The sequence below is a fragment of the Halictus rubicundus genome, chromosome 9 (assembly GCF_050948215.1).
Source record: "Halictus rubicundus isolate RS-2024b chromosome 9, iyHalRubi1_principal, whole genome shotgun sequence".
NCBI classification, from domain to species: domain Eukaryota; kingdom Metazoa; phylum Arthropoda; class Insecta; order Hymenoptera; family Halictidae; genus Halictus; species Halictus rubicundus.
Window position 1 is genome coordinate 245,702 of NC_135157.1, and position 22,417 is coordinate 268,118.

General features: G+C 34.3%; 1 protein-coding gene and 1 long non-coding RNA gene across 4 annotated transcripts in view; one reads left to right on the forward strand and one right to left on the reverse strand.

Annotated features, from left to right (window-relative positions):
* Window positions 1-32: 32 nt before the first annotated feature.
* Window positions 33-21,470, reverse strand: LOC143357308 (xylulose kinase). 3 transcript variants are annotated; one of them, XM_076793720.1, is made up of 12 exons: window positions 21,011-21,466; window positions 17,460-17,542; window positions 12,613-12,766; window positions 11,401-11,580; window positions 6,334-6,435; window positions 4,575-4,706; window positions 3,935-4,088; window positions 3,245-3,389; window positions 1,797-2,086; window positions 910-1,007; window positions 675-815; window positions 34-304 (listed from the first exon to the last, which is right to left on the reverse strand). In XM_076793720.1, exons 1-12 carry the CDS (start codon window positions 21,062-21,064, stop codon window positions 233-235), a joined length of 1,605 nt encoding a protein of 534 aa, XP_076649835.1. In that variant the 5' UTR covers window positions 21,065-21,466; the 3' UTR covers window positions 34-232. The 3 variants fall into 3 exon arrangements, with proteins under 3 accessions (XP_076649836.1, XP_076649835.1, XP_076649837.1); XM_076793721.1 differs by lacking the exon at window positions 6,334-6,435 and having other exon boundaries at window positions 33-304; window positions 21,011-21,470; XM_076793722.1 differs by lacking the exons at window positions 12,613-12,766; window positions 17,460-17,542 and having other exon boundaries at window positions 21,011-21,468.
* LOC143357321 (uncharacterized) overlaps window positions 10,984-22,417 on the forward strand; it is a 214,155-nt gene continuing 202,721 nt past the window's right edge. Inside the window, exon 1 of the long non-coding RNA XR_013082802.1 lies at window positions 10,984-11,059. This is a non-coding gene — a long non-coding RNA (uncharacterized LOC143357321). The remainder of the gene's footprint in view (window positions 11,060-22,417) is intronic.

The following is a 22,417-nucleotide window of genomic DNA, read 5'->3' on the forward strand; positions in this document are numbered from 1 at the left end:
CTAATATATTAAGATATTAGCTTATTACAACTGATTGAAACATCAGCACTTTTAATTGTAAAAGCCAGCTTCTAAAAATCGTTTAAAAAATGTCGTAAAAAGACTCGTATGTCAGTTAAAACATATATTAAATGCATAATTAATTTCTTATCTTCTACTAAGTATTATGCAAGATGACGGCCCCTTAAAACAATTGCTTTCTATGTAGTGTATGTACAAGTGTATACATACACTAATTTGTACTTGATTTCTTTATGATTTGTTCCACTATCTTTCGATAACGGGCAACCATAGATCTGTATATCTAAGAAGAAACATACAACCAAAGGTAAGTAGTTCGATACTATACTGAATGTATTAATTGAATTGTGAGTGTAATCTTTAGAGGTTTGTAGGTTTTACAAACAACAACGGAAATCTTCATCATTTGGAAACTAATTCACACAAAGAATGCTCAAGTTATTAACCCTTAACTGGTATACTGGAGTCACTCATGACCCCAACCAAATTTCTGTATACTAACTGCTGTATTGTACGATAATTGCAAATATCAAGTTTCTTTAACTTCTTTAGAACTGTTAGAGTTATATACTTAAATATATACCTAAAGATTCTATTATCTTTTTAACCCCTAAAGAATAGCGCTTCAATTTTTCTTAGCTTCTGTTACTTACTGAATCTGCATCGTCATAAGGACGACATACACATGTGGGCTCAGGCAGGCAGCGTGTTATTTCATCAAAATTACTTTCGTTTTGTAATAGAGCATACTTTGCCAGGTAAGCTGCACCCATCATAGCTGAATTAGCTACGTCCTATACATTTCAATTACAATTTAAGAATACAAAAAGGTAAAATAAAGGTTTGTTTTGATAATAGTGTGTAATATAAAATTAAAAAAGCTATTACCAATATGTACACTGGCGAATTGAAAACGTCAGAAAGTACTTGCAAAATAGTTTTGTTTGCCGAGGCACCTCCTGTTGCAATAATTCGTGTGTTTGGACCTAGAAATCATTGGTAACATGTGATACTTAAAAGTTTCAAAAAGAATTACAATTCGTTGTGTCTTTCCGGAAAGAGCTTGAATTCGAATTAAGTTGGCTGGACAAAGATATCTTTACAAGATACGACTCAAACTAACATCACTTTAATCCCGAATTAAAATTAGAATTATTTCATTCAAATCCTCATGATTTAAGGGGATATTTTAGTCTAAAACGGGTTGTTACAATTTTTTTCAATGTTGGACTTTTGTATACACTGTTATTTATATTTCATCAAAATGCACAAATTTTTAGAAACAAACCCAAACTTCCCATAATTGATCAACTGCATTAGTGGAAAAGTAGACATTTGGCTGCCATGATATCAACATTTTTGTTTATTTGATACAAAAATTATTGACTGTAGTCGGTATAATCGAATAAAAATTATTCTATAATTGAACAAAAATTAGATTATACATTTATAAGCAATAAAATTAGGGAATAAGCAATAAAGCAATAGCAATTATTTATTAAGCAATAAATTATTTTTTTCTTTTTTTTTTTATTATTATTATATTATAGTCATTCGACTATAATATATTTTTAAAAAATGGATTCTTTCGAATTTCTAGTTTGAAATATCCCTTTAAGTCACAGTTTGGAACTATATGAAAAGTATCGAATCTAATGTCTAAACAAACTTTACGACGCTGCGTAATAATTAACATAATTTTCCAGAACAACGCAGTTCACTGAAGTAAAAGATCTTCTTTGAGAAACTAAAAATTTGTATTGTATCGTTCTTACCAATAACGAAACCAAAATCCTCCGCATGCGCTCTTTTCGCAACAAATTGACCCTCGATCAAAGCTCTTACTTCGACCTCTTTCGAGCTGTATCGTGATATCTCGTCATTGGCTTTATTGAATCTATGGTCACCGATGATGAAAGGCAAAATTTCTTGTGCGTCAAAATATACACCTAAATTTCCAAAATTACCGCGGGGAGTACTCTCCAGTAACTCGTTAAAAATTTTCCAAGAACCTTGTGCCGCACTATCGCGTATTCTTTCACGCGTCAGAGATCCATTTTTAAAACTAAAAATTTCCAATTACATTATCTTTGAACCAGGATTGGGCATTATCGAAATAAATGATTTGAAAAATAATCGTCAAAACAATATATTATCTTGAGATTTGAGACTTTCACGGCCCGGCATCATACAGTTGTGTCTGTTGAGGCTTTCGGGTGTAAGCCGTGTCCTAAAGGAAGAGATTTCCCAACGTTTCGCCAGCATTGCAGCTAGCTTCATCAGGGGGTCAGAAGACACACCGATACAGTATCAGTGTGTCTTCTGACCCCCTGATGAAGCTAGTTGCAATGCTGGCGAAACGTTGGGAAATCTCTTCCTTTAGGACACGGCTTACACTCGAAAGCCTCAACAGACACAACTGTAATATATTATCTTATTTGGCTACATGTCATTTGAAATAATCATGAGTTGGTTTATTTGAACAGCCAAATAATGTTTTCAAAATTATTTCATTGTTTGAATTTCAAATGAAATTCAAATCATGTTTCATTTCATCTTTCATTCGATCAAATACATTGTACTCTCCAAAATTCTATTTATTTCGTGTCAACATCGTCAACTGCGTTAACAATTTTAAAAGCGAATGCAGCTAAACCTTAATCACTAAACTACCAAAATTAGTGTATGTAAATTTAATAACTAATTTAATTGCATCAATAACCTCTTCTTGAAGCGAAACTATTTATTATTTTATACGAACAATGTAATTGAAGTAAAAAATTATTCTAGATTTATTATTATTACTAGATTTATTTATTATTATTATAGATTTAAACGCCAAATGAAAATCAATATTTTGTCATTTGTAAAATAAGAATAATAAAGTATTTCAAATAATTAATTATTTCAAATGATTATTTGTTATCTTATTTCAAATAAAATCTGCCCAACCCTGCTTTGAAAATCATTTACGCATTCGTCGTATCTATTTAGTTTTTTATTTGTCTTTTCTTTTTCTTAAATAAAATTCTATTTCATACTTATTTATTTATACCATATTGATTTCTTCGGTACAATTAATCGTTCATTTGATGTCCATTTATCCGATAACTCGATAAATGATCTTTTGAATATAAATAGTTATAGGAAACATTTATGTCGATCCTTTCTATTGTTACATTACAAAACATAAAGAAATAAAGAAGTATGAAATTCGACTTACCACAGCAGCGCCATAAAAGCATTGTCATCAATGGGATTACAAAATACATGGCCCTCCAACACGGTTTTCGGTTTGTTCAACCACAAAAACAAAGTATCGCTTGTACCTAAGCTACAGGCGATATCTCCTTCATTTAGTCTCATCCCTATAAGTTATTAAATAAGCGTAGTACTTGTTGAACTCCATAAAAACTCGTTAATAAGTAAAGAATATAAGCCAATGCTGCATAATTAAGTAAATGTAACAATATCATATACTAACTGAAATGAAAGCAGTGCAAATCCTGTATAACGAGTTCAATAAAGATTTAATTAGTCAAGGATGTATATGAACAGAAAAGGTAATATTTAATTCGTGCTCAAAGTTGTAAACCATTTTCTACATATGTTATTAAAATCTCTTATAAAACAAATGTACTGACTCGTAAGTAGCATGAAACCTTACTGGCAGTAAATTATATGTAGTAAAATGAAAATTCTCATTAATCATTTTACATGAAAGCGAAAGTTCTGCAATTGGATACGTATCTCGATGTTGGCGTGAATATTCATGAGCGACTAAACACATGGACTCGAAGCTTGTCGCCAGATGTAGAAGTAATACATATAAATTAATGCTGTCAGTTGGACAAAATAGGAGAGTATTCATGCGAAAACTGTGGAATTACCTCTCTGTTGAGCGTGTGCTTACCAATTAGAGAACTAGAATTGTCCCCCGTGAAAGCAATTATCCTGCATGCCTCATCGAAGCCGAATCTCTCTACGAAATAATTTGAAATCGGACCAATGTTGCTACTCGAGGGAACAGGTTTTCCGAGTTTCTCTCTTATGTTTGAACCGCAAGTCTGAAAAAATAACAATTTACTTTCAATAAATCGCCAACTCTTGAGAGTGACACGATTGCTTATACAGATTGAAAAATTAATTTTTCTTGCAATAGATTTCAACAACCCGATTTTCAATTGGATTTATACGATGCAAAAAAAGTCAAAGGAACAATAACTATGATAAACTTTAATTTTCCAGTTTCAATTTCATTTATTGCAATTGTTTCACTTTATCGATAGTGATACTTTTTAGAATAAATTTCCTTACCAACTTTTACTTCAGATCATGAACCTCATTTTTTTAAAATTTGTTCGATGTAAGAGTATTAATAGTTGAAAGAAAATGAACGCACTTTCTGAATAATATGGTGCGGTGGAACGTATTTATTTCTAATTTGAAATTAATATCTTTATATACGGTTACTGAATATTTCGTTCCCCATTTTTAATAGTTGAAAACTCTCATTTGACAGCGCGTAAGAAAATAAGACATCGATAATTTACCTCTAACAGTACATCATCCCAGTCTTTCGTGTGAATGTTCAATAAGTTCATTCCAGATCCATCAGACCAATCGATAGGTGCGAAATCGCCCAAAAACAAGGACGCAAGAAAACTACTAATTAATGAGATTCTCTGAAAGTTATAGGAAAAACGGTTAGATATAGAGCATATTAAACGCATACTTAATGGTAAAGGATGCAGATTAGTAATAAAATCCGGTACGATTATATAGACACGTGTAATATTGTTGTAAAGATGTTTTCATAAATAGAAATTAGAACTGTGTCTAAGAAATTGTTTTTGCTGCAACGCAGCTGTTATTAAAAAAAATTGAATTAGTATCTAATAAAGTAATTAACATTAGTTATGTTCCTATTATGCGTTATTATTCCGTATCGTTAATTAGTTTCAGTGACACAACTCCAAGCAGTATGAAATTACTAATGCAATGTATCCATGCAGACTTGTGTTCCTCTGAAAGTAAATTTCTATGGATTATACTCGCGATAATCATAACAGGAGTTTATTTGAAAATAACATTCGGGAGTCATTTTTTTCCTATGATATGAAATAGTAAGTGTTTAAATCATTCCATAAGTCGTGTCGATAAGTTATCACATTTCATGTATTATACATGAAACGCCCATATTTCCTTTCGGCAATATTTTTTTGAGAAATTTCTCCTAATAATTTTTGAAAAGTATCCTGCTTACTATACTATACCATACCATACCATACCATACCATACCATACCATACCATACCATACCATACCATACCATACCATACCATACCATACCATAAATAAGAAAATGTGAAATTGAACACTTTTATTCGTACTGTAATTAAAGGTTCAACAAATTAATTAAATACAAAGAAGTTTGGTAATGTGGAAATTATTTTTGATTATGGTATGATAATTTTTAGTGACTCGCCCGAGTTGCCACTCGAATTCTGGAGATTAAAAAAAGTCACTGAACGAGTATTCCCGAAATTCAAAATAATAAGTTTAAAAAGTATAATGCGGATAAATACGCCGTTAAAAATATTTGCAACGCACATAGAAGACATGTTTTGAGTGCAGAGTGGCAGAGATAATTTTCCAAATTTTCAAATGAAACTTCTTAAGTTACTGATGTATCCAAATCGGGTTGACCAATAACATTGTATACCGAAGAATTAAAAGCTTGAATTTAATTTAAAGCCCTAAAAATTTGTTGAAAACGGAATGAAAAGGACGATTGATAGAAGGACACGATTGAGAGCTATGAGCAATATGCCGATGTGATTAAAAGTAAATCTAAAAAATTGTTTATATGTAGCATCAAAAAACGACACGATTTATAGGATGACCTAATAAAAGCTGTTGGAGAGTTCATTTTAAATCAATGATCAGTAATGACTAGAACTAAATAAAAATTTATTTTTTTCACTAATAGTTTTAATGTAGTGAAAATAATATATTAATACTCTTAAAGTGTTTTAAATTGCACCTACTCGCTTTTGTTATAAATGCATAAAATCCGGAGTCTACTTAATGTCTTTTACTCTCGAGAATAATATAGAACTCTCCAATAGACACGAGATACAATGGCACATTTAAGAGAAAGGCTCGATTACTCGTGTTAATGTAGCAATTGTCGGAAGCCACGTAAAATTCATACAAATCTGAACCAACATATCCACACATATCTCGAATACCTCGATCGATTGTCGTTCTCATTTTTTCAATGAAGCCAGGAGTGTTTTAGTAGATATACCTCAGTGTTACTGTAGGCTTCGGGCCTCCTGCGTGCTATTTTTGCTATTTGAGGTCCTGAGAATCTCTCGTACGCCCGAGATCCCGTTATCTCCGCTAATTTCTGCAACCACGTTCGGCGATACCGTAATCAGAATAATTGATTACCCCATTAATTAATTATGAATCTGTTTCACTAATTCCTGCCGTTTGTATGTGTCACACGTCACGCTAAATTACAATGTACATGATTCCGTGTGATTTTACCTAAATACTCTCTAGCCGAAAGATTTTATTGGAACTGAACAAACTGTATAAATATCTGACGAAAGAACTGTATAAATATCTGACGAGATGTGATGACTATAAATATCGATCATTGAAATTCGATTAATTCTCTATTTATTCTGGCAAAAAGTATTTCACCGTGAATCGACTAAATTACACCATAAATTGTTTATACAAAAACTAACAATGCTGATAGCTAATGTTATTACACGTATGTGTGAAAAAAATAAAATATGGAACATTAGTATATTTGACTAAACGTTTAGAGAAATGAATAGTTTTTTCTTACACAAAATATTAAGAATTTATATTCATTTACTTTTATGAAGTAAAGAAATGTCAAGATATGCAGTCGCATTACAGAACTTACAACGTATTAATGCAATATTATTGAATTAGTTCATTTAATATTTTGATTGTAGTCCATTATAGATATAATGATTATGATTTATAGAAAAGTTAACCCGGTTATAAGTGTATTTTTAGATTTATGAATGTATACGTACAACTATCAAAAATTAGTTTAATAGCTTTGTAAATATCTGATATATAAATATAAAAGGACCAATTGTAGCTGTGACAATGCAATATGCATAAATAATTTATTTCTGTAAAATACGTTGATGTAGTGTTTACGACAAAAAGTTATTAACACTAAAAGAATTAAGCAACCAAAGTAACCAAATTGGGTTTTAATATTATATAAATTATAAAAATGCATTTATTGAGATTTCAATTCATTTTTTTTTCGCTATGCGCATAAATGAATCAGTGAAGCACTTTCATGTCTTTAATAATTGTGAAACTAAAAATCTGAAATGTGGTATTTTGACTCCTCTGGTAGCTGTACTGCTCAACATTAACCCTCAGACGACGGACAGTTCTTGTAACTAAACTGCGGATTTTTATGCAAAATAAAAATTGTCTGGATTTGGAATATTTCCACTGTTTTGAATTTCGTCTACTCATTTTTGTCATAAATGCATAAAATCCACAGTCTACTTATAACTATATAATTGATGATGTTTAGGAACGTTCACTGCTTTATTTATAAATTTTTTAAAACATATATTTGGAGGTACTTGTAGACATCATTCATTTAATTAATTCGCCAGAAATTGGAGTAGTTGAATGACGATTTTGATACTTCGGGTCGAAATAGACCCGGACTTCAGCGTCGCATCAGAGAGTTAAGGTTTCATTTTAGATTTGGCGTAAGCAAACGCTTTTTGCCAAAATGTACCAGAAGGGTCGAAAACGAAAGTTGCATTTTAATAATTTAATTACTTTTAATGGCGAGACGATAATGTGATGTTCATTTGGAAAAACGGCCCAGCTGAACTTTACAATCCCCCCCCCCCCCCAAGAAGCTTTTGATAGCTATTATACGTCAATCTGTTCGTTTCGATGTGCTGAACATGAATATAAATTTTGTTTTCGATGGAAACTACTAGCTCCCGAGATGTTTGTAGAAATTTTCTTACTAACACATCGAATTCTGCCCATAAGTGTGCGTCTACCACAGTGGTCTATTTCAAGCAGATAGGTGAAATTAATTCGATAATTTTCATGTCATGCAATGCTTTAATATTAATAAATAAAGTCGATGCACTCTGTGAAACGGAAATCAACCGGACTCTGTTACACGAGGGGTGAAAATATCGGTGTAGTCGCGCTCTGATTGGTCCGCGTTTTTCATTGATAACTTTTTAACAAAGCCACGGAGAACATTTTCGCACAGGAAAATGTCACTTCAAATGACCTCAAGAATCACCCCCTTCAAGGAAGCAGAATATTTTTGGGACACTCTGTATGTATACATCCTGAAAATTTCATCGAAATTGATTACAGTAAATTATCGTTGTATGTCAGTACCACCGTTCTTTTTACTGACACTCATACGAAATCGGTGGTTCTCGCCGAGCGTCCCATTTGCAATACACAGGGCACGCTGGAAACCTAAGAGTCATCCCGCGTGAAAGTCATGACATACAAACATGACTGACGTTCAAACGGAAAGAATATCCGTCTCCTATATAATGTTGCACGGAGAAGCGGACAGCGAAACTCGAGAGCCGTCGTCGCCGAGGAGTGGGCCACACATTGTCGCAGAGTTGGGCATTATTTAGATAAAAAATTATTTAAATAACGATTCGAATAAAAGATACTTTATCTTTATTCGTTATTCGAAGGTTCGAATAAAAAAAGTATCTTTAAGCGACGAGTATCGAATAAATAGTTTTATTCGACGAGAATTTATCCGACGTATAAAGATAATTTTTTTTTATTCGAAGCGGATTTATTCGAACTTCGAATAATTTTTCATCTTTTATCTGTATCTTTTATTCGAAGGCTTCGAATAAATCTTCGAATAACTTTCGCCGAGCGCCGAGCTTCAAAGACCCAGCGACGACAGACGACATACAATGTAAGCGGATGGAGAATCGCGCACGAATGAAAGTTTAAACTTTTAGATTTTTCAATATATCCTCATAAAATTGTGACGAGCGAATGGAGGGGATTTTCCTGATGAAAATGAGGTCAAATTCGAGTGTAATCGAACAAGTTTCACTGATACGTAATGTTACGATAAAAATTACAATCTCATTAAAGACAGTCCAAATGATGCGTGTTTGGACTCATTTTGATCGGGATAAGCTCTACAACTCATTCGTATTAACAATATTGTTCTGATTAAAAACATAAAAGCATAAATTGCCAATAATGCGCGATTCTCCATCTGATTCTATAAAATTATTTATTCGATACTCGTCGAATAAAGATACTTTTTTTATTCGAACCTTCGAATAACGAATAAAAATTTTTTTATCTATTCTTCGTTATTCGAAATTTTAAACCAAATAACAAAACTCCTTTGTTTTTTTATAAAACTTTTACCAACATATTGGTGGCATTCTTCTGATTAAAATGAAACCAAATATGATATAATTCTGATAATATTTACTTGTGTAACAAGCGATAAAAGGTTCGAACACAGAGAAAGACAGCGTATGGGAAGGAAAGACCCGCGAAGAGTCGCGGCCGCCGGCACATATCAAAGCCCGCGTGAGCGCAGGCCTTTAAATGAAAAATTTAACTTCTTTATTATTAATTATTTTTTTATGAGACTTTCAACAATATATTTGTGGCAATATTTTGATTAAAATGTTATCAAACGCGATATAATTCGGATCACATTTACACTAATTTTCCGTTAATGTAATTGTAATGGGAAGTAACTTTCATCGTTCATTGCACACGCAAATATCATCGGAATTATATCGTATTTGGTTTCATTTTAATCAGAAAAATGCCAGGAATATGTTGGTAAAAGTTTCATAAAAAATAACGAAAAATAAAGAAGTTTTGTAATTCGATTAGTAGTGATCTTCTGGTCTCACACCGATATAGCCGACAATGTTGTGGCCGCGACGGCTCTCGAGATTCGGCCTCTCACCGCGGTGGTGTAAGGTGTTCCACTGACTTGGAAAGGTGAGGTTGACACTGACGTACAACGATAATTTACTGTAATTCGTTTATGAGTTACAAACGATTATTAAAATGGTGAAAAAGAAAAGTTTTTCACTATTTTTAGTCGTTTATAACTTATTAACCAATTGGCCAATTTCGTTGAAATTTTCAGAATGTATATAACTTATATGGATCTATAAGACTTTAGTATTTTCGTTACAAGTCCAAATGAAAAAACTGTAAAAAACAACTTTTACCATTTTATTAAGTAAAATCTAAACTTTTACTACATTTTATCAATTTTTTTACATGTCAAGTGAACTAATCAATCTAGCTTGACAGAAAAACTGAAGTCGTTACGTCCACTTATAAATAATTTATTCTAGTTTAAAATTACAATAATAAAGAAACATCTGTACGGAAGATTACGCGTTGTATCCGTTTTTAAGAAATATTATGAAGAGAGGTGTAAACATTGCAGTCCTCAAGTGGGACAAAATTATTGGACACGCTATTTCTGCTAAACAAATTGCCGAAGACACTGGTGTTAAAACACGTGTAAAAAATCTATGACGAGTTTTACGAAAGTGTAAGTACTTAAACCGAAGAAAATTGCGGAGGAGACCCGTATTGACGGAATGGCACAGAAGTGTTGGATTGCTATTTTCAGAGAAACATATTCAACTTAAGAGAAAGTGACGGTAAATAATATTAACAGATGAAAAAAAATGCAATACCGACGGGCCGGACGGTTTTAACTATTATTACCATGATTTATGGAAAGAAACTCAATTATTAAGTTGCCATCGAATGGGTGGTGGCGGAGTTATGATTTGGGGCGGTATAGGGTAAGGGACCCACTTACAAAAAAGACATGTATAACATATGTATATATATATCAATTGCTTTAATGAACAAATTTAATATCTCTTTTTTAATATTCATTATGCTTTAAAAATAAGAATAATTAATATAAGAACAGTAATTGGGTCCCTTACCTTAGGCTTAGTGGCAAAATGAATAATCAGAAATATTTAGATATTATTAAGGAGCGAAAAAACAAACATCCCTCAAGGATTGCTGGTACTAATTTCATATTTCAACATAAAAATTAGGTTTTGTGGGAAAGGGCTGCAGGTGCCCGACCGACCGTATGCCTATGACCGTATCATAGATGAACACTTATAGACAGAATTCAATGCGCTAGTGAGAATCTGTTTGCAACTGTCTCGGTAACTTGTAATTACAAAACGAATAAAATGATGCATAACAAGTGCCAAAAACTTGGGGGGGGGGGCAATTAGAAAGTCTTACCAAATAAAATACTCACCTGAGGACCACCCACGATCTCTTCCAAGATTTTGCATTCCTGAGTGGTGCTGGAATCTATCCATACAGGTGACGGCGTCACCGAAAATGACGTGACGAGCTGCTCGTGTAAGAATTTCGCGGGATCCAGTTGCCGCAAGTGATTTCGACTGCCCTTGCCCCAGTAAACTGTGCCATGTTGCTGTGCAATTACGAGCGAAGATAACATTATCGTCGAGTCTTTTAAACTTTGGCTAAATCTTTTTTTATAGAGGTTGAGAATTGCGAAATTTCCGTCGATACTGACCCGAACGATGCAGTCAGCATCAACAAAAACTTATGTCTCGTAATATTTCAATAACGATTAATGACTCGACAAATTAACGTGAAGTGATATTAAAATTGCGAGTAAGTTCTTGACATAGCATGAAAACTGTTATGATAATGATTTTGGTTCTTGAAACAGTTATGAATAGACTGCGGATTTTATGCATTTATTTTCTTTTATTTAAGTTATTTACAACTTAATAAAATTATTAAGAGGAGAGATGAATTTCCGTTTAACTACTGTGTCTTGCAATTGATATGGACAAGTTTTATTTTGCATAAACATTCGCAGTCTAGTTTCGCAGAGTAATTCGAATATGATAATTGTTATAATACTTTATAGTAACAAAAGTATAAGAATACCTCCCCTGGCAGAAAATAATTGATCGAAATCGTGAATATGATTGTTGAACGAATTGTTTGGAGGTGTATTAAATATGAATAATAGTATGGTAGATAATATATTAGACAAATATGGTTTAATAGATTTAATATATTTTTAAAAAATATTAATAAGATGGTACATTCTTTTGCGTTTTGCCAAATATAAAATGATAAACTCTATATATCTATGAGATAATTATTGTAGAACACTTTTTAATATTTGTCACGCTGACGATGACAAAAGACATTGTCACAAAAATGTTCTAAATGCTTGGTTATGATTAAACATTCCCTTAACAAACCTTCATTTTTATATTAATATTTTCATTATAAATGATAGGTTTTATCATTGCATTTAATTTGATCGTTAATGGAAATATTTTCCACATTAAAAGTATGAATAATTACAACAATAGACTCTTGATTTGTTTGATCGAATAATTCTTGGCCAGGGGTAGTATAAGTCTAAAAAGGGGGAAAAACAATGATTGATTAGTGACATTCATTTTTTAGAGTGTTTTACCTGTGCGCATCCGGAAATAGCGGCCACTTTGCTGAAATCAACGCCGCAGACACGTAATTTATCAAGGATCATGTCCAAAGCCTTAACCCACATCAAAGTAGGAACGACCACCACGTGTGGCTCTTCTTTTTTTTGAATAACCCCTCCATATGTTCTAAAAATGATGGAACTTACTTGAGAAAAGTTATATATACAGAACACGCCTTTTGTTTATTCTTGACAATTAACAATAGGCGACCACAGAAACGCCTTTGGCTTAGAACATGCCATTTTTATTACGACATGAATTAATGATTACACTACTAAACTTACAATACTTAACGATTAGACTAGACAAATCCTTATGCAATATAAAAAGTTTCTATCTCAACTGCAAGAGACCGAACTTAACTCTTAAGTAAACTATGTATTGGGACCGATGCGACTGCATTCGATGCTAATAGTACAACTACTTGTGGACTTAGATGAATTAAATTTGACCACCTCACTACGTTTCTATTTACCATTTCCATGGAGATGGCTATTAAATATAATTTAATTGAGTCATTGCATGCTTAAGGGCCCGGGATAGTCACGTGACTTTTTTAATTAATAATTTCCATTCATAGCCTTCAGACACAGACTTAAGATCCGTCTTGGTCTTGATCCGTGACTAAACTTGTCACATTGTTTGCTCTGTATTATCGATATTAAGAATTCTAACGCCAGAAACGCGCTTCAAGTTTTTGGCTTTATTTCGCAGAGAATCAACACAAAATATACCTCAATTCATGGCTGGAGATATTTTCTAATGTGCGCTGCTCTCGATTTCATCCAGAAAACTCATCCAATGGCATAAAAATGCTTGGATTCCACGGCATGCACATCGTCAATTTTTGGCCTACTTCCAACGGTTATATGTATTACCAAATATCTGCATAATCTCGGCAGCTCCTGACCAGCGAGCACTAGATTGAATCTTCCTCTTTCGAATGAGCCCTTTACCAGCGACAAAATAAGGACGAAAACTTGAGCCACGTAAAACCATTTTTTGACGGTAATGTAGTCACTCTACAAAGACCGGGCCCTTAAAGTACATTTTGAAGGTCCATTTAAGGATTAAATCGAAATTCATTACTTCTTTTAAAAATTTTGATAAATCCATCGAAATCTGACAGATTTCTTAAACTAATTTTTGTTATAAAGCATAAAATCTCTAGTTGAATAATAATTCTTTCAGGCATGTGTTGATTGTTAAATAAATGGTCCATGCATTTTTAAACATTTCATTTCAGAGTTTTAAAATACTATAAACTTGAAATTGTATTGATGTATCAATGAAATTGTTGATTTACAACAGCTAATTTAATATAAAAAAAAAATCGTTAAGCTCTTCCTTATAAGCGAAATAAAAGAGGTAAATGCAATTTTCTAACAATTAGTGTAACCGGCGAAACGATCATATTTTATACGTTTAACCCTTAACCGGTATACTGGGGTCTCGACCCCAGCAAAATTTCTGTACACTAACTTTCGCTACTGTATTGTACGGTAATTGCAAATATCAAGTTTCTTTATCACTAAACCTACCGACACTTCTTGTATACCTATTCCTATCGTGCGCGGTCAAAATGACCGGTCCTTAAAAAAAGTTATTGCTAATATATTTAAAAATAGATAATAGTCAATTTGTTGCTGAATGAATTAGTAGATGAACAACTTTCATAAAATGACGATACAAATTTATTTTTATATAATTTCAATTACATAAAAAATACTGCGATGCTCTCTCCTCGATTTACAAAATTGTACTGTGTCGGCCATCTTTGCGGTTTGGATGTACTTGCCATGAAACAATATTATCAACCAGGCACGTGCGTAACTTGATATCGTCTCATTCAATAAGGCACTCATTTCTTTTTTTTTAACTCAAAAGTTGGCCATCCCACATTGAGAATAGCCTGTCTGTTATACTGATTGTTTAGGTTTAGAAGAGTAAATATCATATTATCTCGTGCGATCAAATTGACCGGCTGCGGTAGGTAGGACAGGCTATATACAGGGTGAGTCACCAAACGTTAGCACCTCAAATATCTTTGTTGTTTCTAAAGATACGTAAAATATGGTAAGGACAAAGTTGAATGGTACAATGGGGCTGACACGATGCAAAAAAAAAATTTTGTTTTTATGTCATTTTTTTGGAGATATCAAGGTCACCTTGACTTTTTTAAATGGAACCACCCTTTTTTAAACACCTACAATGATAGTCCCTTTCATTAGGAATTCAGTGACTATAATTAGTCCAAGGTCATTCAAGGTCAAGGACAGAAAAAACGTATAAAACTAAAATATGGAAGCAGAATACCTGTATTTTATAAATGTTCTAAATGATGGCCGTCTGCGTCGATACATTGTTGTAAACGAGCTCTGAAGGAATGTTGAACTCTGATAAGTGTATCCGACGTGATATTCGTACATGCTGTGATGATACGCTGACGCATATCTTCAACTGTTGTTGGAGCATCCGTGTACACGGTCTCTTTTAGCAGACCCCATAAAAAGAAATCCAGTGGATTTAAATCAGGCGAACGTGCTGGCCATGAAACTGTTCCGCCTCGTCCAATCCATCGGTTTGGATAACGAGAATCCAACGTTTCTCTTGCTACTCGTGCATAATGAGCAGGAGAACCGTCATGTTGGTACCACATATCGTAGCGATTTTGTAAAGGGACATCTTCTAACAAAATTGGCAGATCTTCTTGCAAAAATTGAGCGTATTTCTGTCCCGTCATCATTCCGTTAACGAAATATGGTCCAATTACTTTGTCGTTCAAAATACCACACCACACGTTTACGATCCATTGTCTTTGATGATCAGTTTCTCGCAGCCAGTGCGGATTATCCACAGACCAATAATGGGCGTTCCGTAGATTAATTGAGCCATGATTAGTAAATGTTGCTTCGTCCGTAAACAAGACATTAGAAAAAAATGAACGATTTTGAAACAATCCCCATTGACAAAAGTTAATTCTATTTTGAAAATCATTCCCGTGCAATTCTTGATGGAGCGATATGTGGAGCGGATGAAATTTATGTCGGGCCAGAATTCGTATTACGCTACTTTGACTTATGCCTGCTTCCCGGGCAATTTTTCTCGTACTCGCGTGAGGATCGACAGCTATAGCTGCTAAAATATTAATTTCATTGTCTTCATCAGTCGTGGGATTCTTCCGTTTGTACTGTCTTGCATGTACACTTCCAGTACTTCGAAACAACCTGTACATATTAGTGAAAGTATGTCTAGAAGGAGTGTTTCGCGAGGGGTACCTTTCTTCATAAAGTAGTCGGGCCTGCACTGCATTTTGTCTACATTCACAGTAAATCGTGATCATATCACACTTTTCAGTCATCGAATATAACATAGCGGAATCGCGTTTGGAAACATACTGATAGTAAATAAGAATGCTGAATAACATTGAAGGACCTTAGTATGTTTACTTTAACTACGACCATAGTATGTTTACTACAATATTTCCTACAAGTCTCAACCGTGATAAACGTATTCTGCTTCCATATTTTAGTTTTATACGTTTTTTCTGTCCTCGACCTTGAATGACCTTGGACTAATTATAGTCACTGAATTCCTAATGAAAGGGACTATCATTGTAAGTGTTTAAAAAAGGGTGGTTCCATTTAAAAAAGTCAAGGTGACCTTGATATCTCCAAAAAATGACATAAAAACAAAATTTTTTTTTGCATCGTGTCAGCCCCATTGTACCATTCAACTTTGTCCTTACCATATTTTACGTATCTTTAGAAACAACAAAGATATTTGAGGTGCTAACGTTTGGTGACTCACCCTGTATATTTCTTGAAAAAAAAAAAACGAGAAATAAATACTGGAAAATACATTGTATACATACTTTAAGAAAAGTTTGAAAAGGTCAATTTGACCGGCCGTAGTAGGTTTAGTGTTAACTTCTTTAGAACATTTGATACAGATATTTCGGAAGGTCCTAGTATGTTACTTCGTAATATGAGTAGACATTGTATCACTAAAAGGTTTACATACAAAAACGTATTGGGAGATATTAGGTTTTTGCATATGAAATGTCCGATTTTAGAATGCAAATGTTATAAAATGTTTTAATAAAGAAATACTATTACGGTGTACAGCAATGCTGGGCACGGTTGAGGCCCCTTAAACGCTTGCTTCCCTCAACAACTTTTCTTCCGTGTAGCGTGCACCTTCGTCGCGTTCGCTGGTATCTCGTGTCTTCGTTGCTCCACCGTACGTACCTTCGTAACAATACATACGAGACGGGCGAAACGCGTCCTTTCTCGATGGTAACAGCGCTTACTGAAAAGGAACAGTGGGCGCTACGGTGGGGACGGTTTTGCCTTAATTCAGGCAAATATGTCCAGCACTGGTGTACAGTTTTATTGCATATCATTTTGAGGTACAAACCTGATCCTTAAGGTCCAACGCTCAATTTTAATTTAGATACATTATTTTATTTTTAAATAAATTTTATTTGAACGTCAATCAATGCAGTTGCCGTGCATTCTTTTTATACGATTGGAAAAACAACATTTGACGATAGCATCAACATTTGACTATTCGTTGACAGTAAAAAAGAACTACAAAATGAAGATGACAATCTTGTAAATAAACCAATTGAATGGCCAAAAAATTCAATTTCTACCGTAATGCAATCAAGAAACTTGTAATTAATTGACAGTATACATTGATTACAATGATGCTTACTGTGGATCAATAGGTTTATTTCGAGAAAAGTTGTGGTTGTTCAACGTTACTGATAAAATCGTACGTTTCATATGCAACAATCCAGTAATAGTAAACGTACCTAAATTCCGGCAGATCATTGTCGAATTGTACGCTGGTTTGACAGAGAATGGTGAGATCGTTATTGACGACTACTGCTTTCAACTACAACGATTAAAAATATCTGTTAATCCCTGTTTGCGTCATTATGTTCGTTCAACAGGATATCTTTGATTTATTAGCCTCCGGTCAAATAAATTACATGCAACGAAGGCGGCTCGACGAGAAAAAACAAATCTGCCTATGATGGTCGATCGAACCGGCTACCTGTACAACATTCTAAATTTAATACAAAATTTGAAATTCGGAACGTTGCTTTCGAGACCACAGAATGAATATGCAAACAAGACCGTAATTCTGAGCATGCAGTTCCTCACACGCCGCTACATATGCAATCGTTTATATTTAATCAAATAAGAAACATGAAATATGCCGATGTTCGTAATCTTCGACGTTATGGTAAACCATTGATACTTTTTAATCGACGAGTTATGCTCGCCTCAACAGAATTTTAATGGTTAAACGAAAACCGTGTCCTACGGGAATCGATTATTTCCTAGTTTAATTATTCGAGCACCTCTCACCTCATAGATATGCACTAATAGTTTTTCGTTTTGGCTTTCGAATGGCATATGAACGGTCCACTTGTAAACGCGACTGTGTTTTGGTATTGAACTTTTCAAGGATTCTTTTACTCTTTTTCATCTTTATACAATTTATGCTGCGTAGAACCAGAGTTGGGCAAAATATTTATCTAAATAAAAATTTCGAATAACGAATAAAAGATAAAAAAATTTTTATTCGTTATTAGAAGGTTCGAATAAAGAAAGTATCTTTATTCGACGAGGATAGGATAAATAATTTTATTCGTCGAGAATTTATCCGACGAATAAAGATAATTTTTTTTATTAGAAGCGGATTTATTCGAACTTCGAATAATTTTTTCATCTTTTATCTGTATCTTTTATTCGAAGGCTTCGAATAAATCTTCAAATAACTTTTGCCGAGCGCCGAGCTTCAAAGACCCAGCGATGACAGACGACATACAATGTAAGCGAATGGAGAATCGCGCACGTATGAAAGTTTAAACTTTTAGATTTTTCAATATATCCTCATGAAATTGCGACGAGCGAATGGAGGTGATTTTCCTGATGAAAATGAGGTCAAATTCGAGTGTAATTGAACAAGTTTCACTGATACGTAATGTTACGATAAAAATTACAATCTCATTAAAGACAGTCCAAATGATGTCGCGTTTGGACTCATTTTGATCGGAACAAGCTCTACAACTCATTCGTCTTAACAATATTGTTCTGATTAAAAACATACAAGCATAAATTGCCAATAATGCTCGATTCTCCATCTGCTTACATTGTAGGCTGTTGGTCGGTCGCTGGTCTTTGAAGTTCCGAGCTCGCAGAGTCGCGAGATATCGGTGTGAAACAACTACCAATCCAATTGCAAAACTTCATTATTTTTCATGATTTTTTTATGGGACTTGCGCCAACTAATTCGTGGCATTGTTCTGATTAAAATGACACTAAACACGGTACAAATTGGACTGTATTTAGCATTTTTATCCGTAGATTTATTCGAAGGTTTCGAATAAATCTTCGGATAACTTTTGCCAGCTCGACGAATAAACGGCGACGACGGCTGACGAGGACCGACGAGCGCTAAACGTCGAAGACCCAGCGACTGCCAAACGGTATACAATGTAAGCGGATGGAGAATCGCGCATTATTGGCAATTTATGTTTGTATGTTTTTAATCAGAACAATATTGTTAAGACGAATGAGTTGTAGAGCTTGTTCCGATCGAAATGAGTCCAAACACGACATCATTTGGACTGTCTTTAATGAGATTGTAATTTTTATCGTACCATTACGTATCAGTGAAACTTGTTCGATTACACTCGAATTGGACCTCATTTTCATCAGGAAAATCTCCTCCATTCGCTCGTCACAATTTGATGAGGATATATTGAAAAATCTAAAAGTTTAAACTTTCATTCGTGCGCGATTCTCCATCCGCTTACATTGTATGTCGTCTGTCGTCGCTGGGTCTTTGATGCTCGGCGCTCGGCAAAAGTTATTCGAAGATTTATTCGAAGCCTTCGAATAAAAGATACAGATAAAAGATGAAAAAATTATTCGAAGTTCGAATAAATCCGCTCCGAATAAAAAAAATTATCTTTATTCGTCGGATAAAAGTATTTATCCAATACTCGTCGGATAAAGATACTTTTTTTATTCGAACCTTCGAATAACGAATAAAGATAAAGTATCTTTTATTCGAATCGTTATTTAAATAATTTTTTATCTAAGTAATGCCCAACTCTGGAAGAAGTTGATGTCAGGAAACGTTTATATTAATCGTCAGCGATATGTTTCCGTTTATCGAAGATATATAGGATCACACGTTACAATCAATATTTTGAAATTAATTTCAGGAACAGTAATCCTTCAGCGTCTTCCTTAAATTTCAAGTGTAATACTCATTTAACATACTGAAGTCAATCAAGGATATTATTAAGAAAATAATTACATGCAAATCAGTTTGTCCAATTATTTCAAGTTCAATTAAAATTGTGATTATGCATAGCTAAAAAAGTACATTTTTAAAAATACATGCAAAAGCAGGGGACTAGACAATAAATTAAGCTCGGTGCACGCAATAAAGTTAAAGCAAACCATTGTTACTGTTTTCTAATATACATAAGACAGCACGTTCCGTAGCACACATTTGAACTTCACGAAGATAAACTAATTTGAAAAGCTGATTTCCCTATTTTCGGGAAATCAATGTTCATAAACGTGTTATCACTCGACTGCAGATTTTCATGCAGTAAATAAAAATTGTTCATACGAATTTACGAGTTTAATTGCAAGAAATAGGAGCTACGTAGACATCTATTTCTTTTTTTTTAACCATATTATTCAGTTGAAGATAATACAATAGGATTTTTGAATTCTTTAAACGTATTTACTGTTTCACATTTGATCTACTCATTTTTGTTACGAATGCATAAAAGCTACACAAAGTTGTCACACAAATTCGAATGAAAGTCCCGCTGAATTCGGGATGCCTCGATTATCATGTTCTCCGTCGCAAAAGGATTCTCTGCGAAAAGAAATTTTGTGGTTTAAAAGGAACGCGCGTTAAGCGGCGCACATGCGTGATGGCCGATGCGTGGTGGCCGATGTGCGGCCCAACCAGTGACTGAACGTTGTTGAACGCTAAAGGATAAACTACTGCCTGGAAAAACGAATGTCAACTTCCTTCGCGTTGCTGCTGTAGAACCCCGCGAACTATTTCCTGGCAATAAGTAAAGCTGGGCGAAGCGGATGATACAGAGTCAGAAATAGAAATAAATAGTGGGAGAAGAAGGAGGAACAAGGGAAATGAGGCTTGACTGGCTGAGATTGTCATCCATGACACACGTCAACCATAAAGCTTTTTTGTTCGATAAGAAATCGTGTCGTAGACTATGTTCCTTCGAAAAAAAAGCGTTGGATAGACACGATGAAATGCAGGCCGACGACGATGCGATTTGTTTTCAGAGAGATTTACCTGCTGCGTGCTCAGATCGAGCCCCAAGTATGTCGCGTTCGAAGCTGCGCCCATATTTCAGTCGTCGACCGACACACAATGCGACGAAATCGAGAAACGAGTAGGCTGCCTGGCGAAGATGCAACGGCACCGACAGGTTTGAATAACATGTACACTTCACCGCGTGACCGTGGGCCGGTTCGATAGTCGGGAAACTAACTAGCCCGTGTGTAGCCTACGTTCATCCTCACCGCGATCCGAGACATCGTTACGCGCTGTTTCGCCTACGTTACGGCACAACCAGACTAAGCGGGAGTAATCTTATCGTTATTATTAATATGTAACGCGGCACATTGCGTAAAGCAGATTGATCCGCGGAGTCAAAGTTACTGTCGGGTTTACATGGTAAGCCCGATATAAGTTACGATAAGTTCACGATATTTCCATGATATTTCTGTACGATGGAATCGCGCTTGCCTCGCGACATAGAGGTTAAGTTCCCGTCGATACTAATTTTTACAGGCTGTTCTTGGGTTTCTTTACCGGCCGATACCGCGGCATTCTTGTTCCTCGAGGACACGTTAGCTTACGTTGCACCTGATTCGCGTTTTGGTCACCGGATATTTACTATACTACACTCCGCGACAACAGTAGACAACTGAGACGCTATTTATAAAACCATACAAAATTCTATGTTACAAAAGGAAATTTCTTTTTATTGTGTACTATCTGTTATTTATTACTATTTATTTATTATCGCCTTGCCTCTTGGCTATGGCGAGGGCTCCGCTCTTCGCTCTTATACAATTTTATATATCACAATACAGTATAATACGCAATCTTACATAATATACGTGCTATGTGTTATGATTTAGTAAAGTAGACTTTCCTCTTAATGACGTCTGTTTTACGCCCATTTTAGGTCTGAAAGTCTTACGAAAAGTGCGATTTTTAGTCGAAAATCGTGAAAAATGGCAATTTTCCCACTTTTAATCTTTATAACTCGTAAACGAAGTAACCAATACCCACGAAATTTTCAGCATGAATATAATTTATTCGAGTCAATAGAACACATTTTTTATATTTTCAATACAGGCTCAGGTAAAAAATCTGAAAAAACCAACTTTTACTATTTCTTTTGCGATTCCGACCAATTCAAATTTTTTTCAAAAATTTTTTACACCTCGTCTAATAAACTAATCCTTCTAACTTCTCAAAAACACTAAAATTATTTGGACTAATTTGAAAAAAGTTATGCTGTTTCAAATAGTGTGTAATCAGTTTTTGCTCCTTACTGTATATATTGACTCCTGCTTCGAAGGTGAGGGGTCTTTTCTATGGCCTATATGTAGCTAACTAAGATTGTGCCTCTCTCAAAAGAATAAGGACCACATGTTCTTAAGGGACCTGGTCACAGAGTGGGGGAAG

What these genes read in the sequence shown, in the direction of transcription:
- LOC143357308 (XM_076793720.1), bottom strand. Translation starts at nt 21,064, where the DNA reads ATGGGCGCAGCTTCGAACGCGACATACTTGGGGCTCGATCTGAGCACG. An exon ending in GCTTTTATGGCGCTGCTGTG is followed by an intron (nt 2,087 to 3,244) that starts GTAAGTCGAATT and finishes GGAAATTTTTAG; the next exon opens with TTTTAAAAATGGATCTCTGA. An exon ending in ATTCGCCAGTGTACATATTG is followed by an intron (nt 816 to 909) that starts GTAATAGCTTTT and finishes TGAAATGTATAG; the next exon opens with GACGTAGCTAATTCAGCTAT.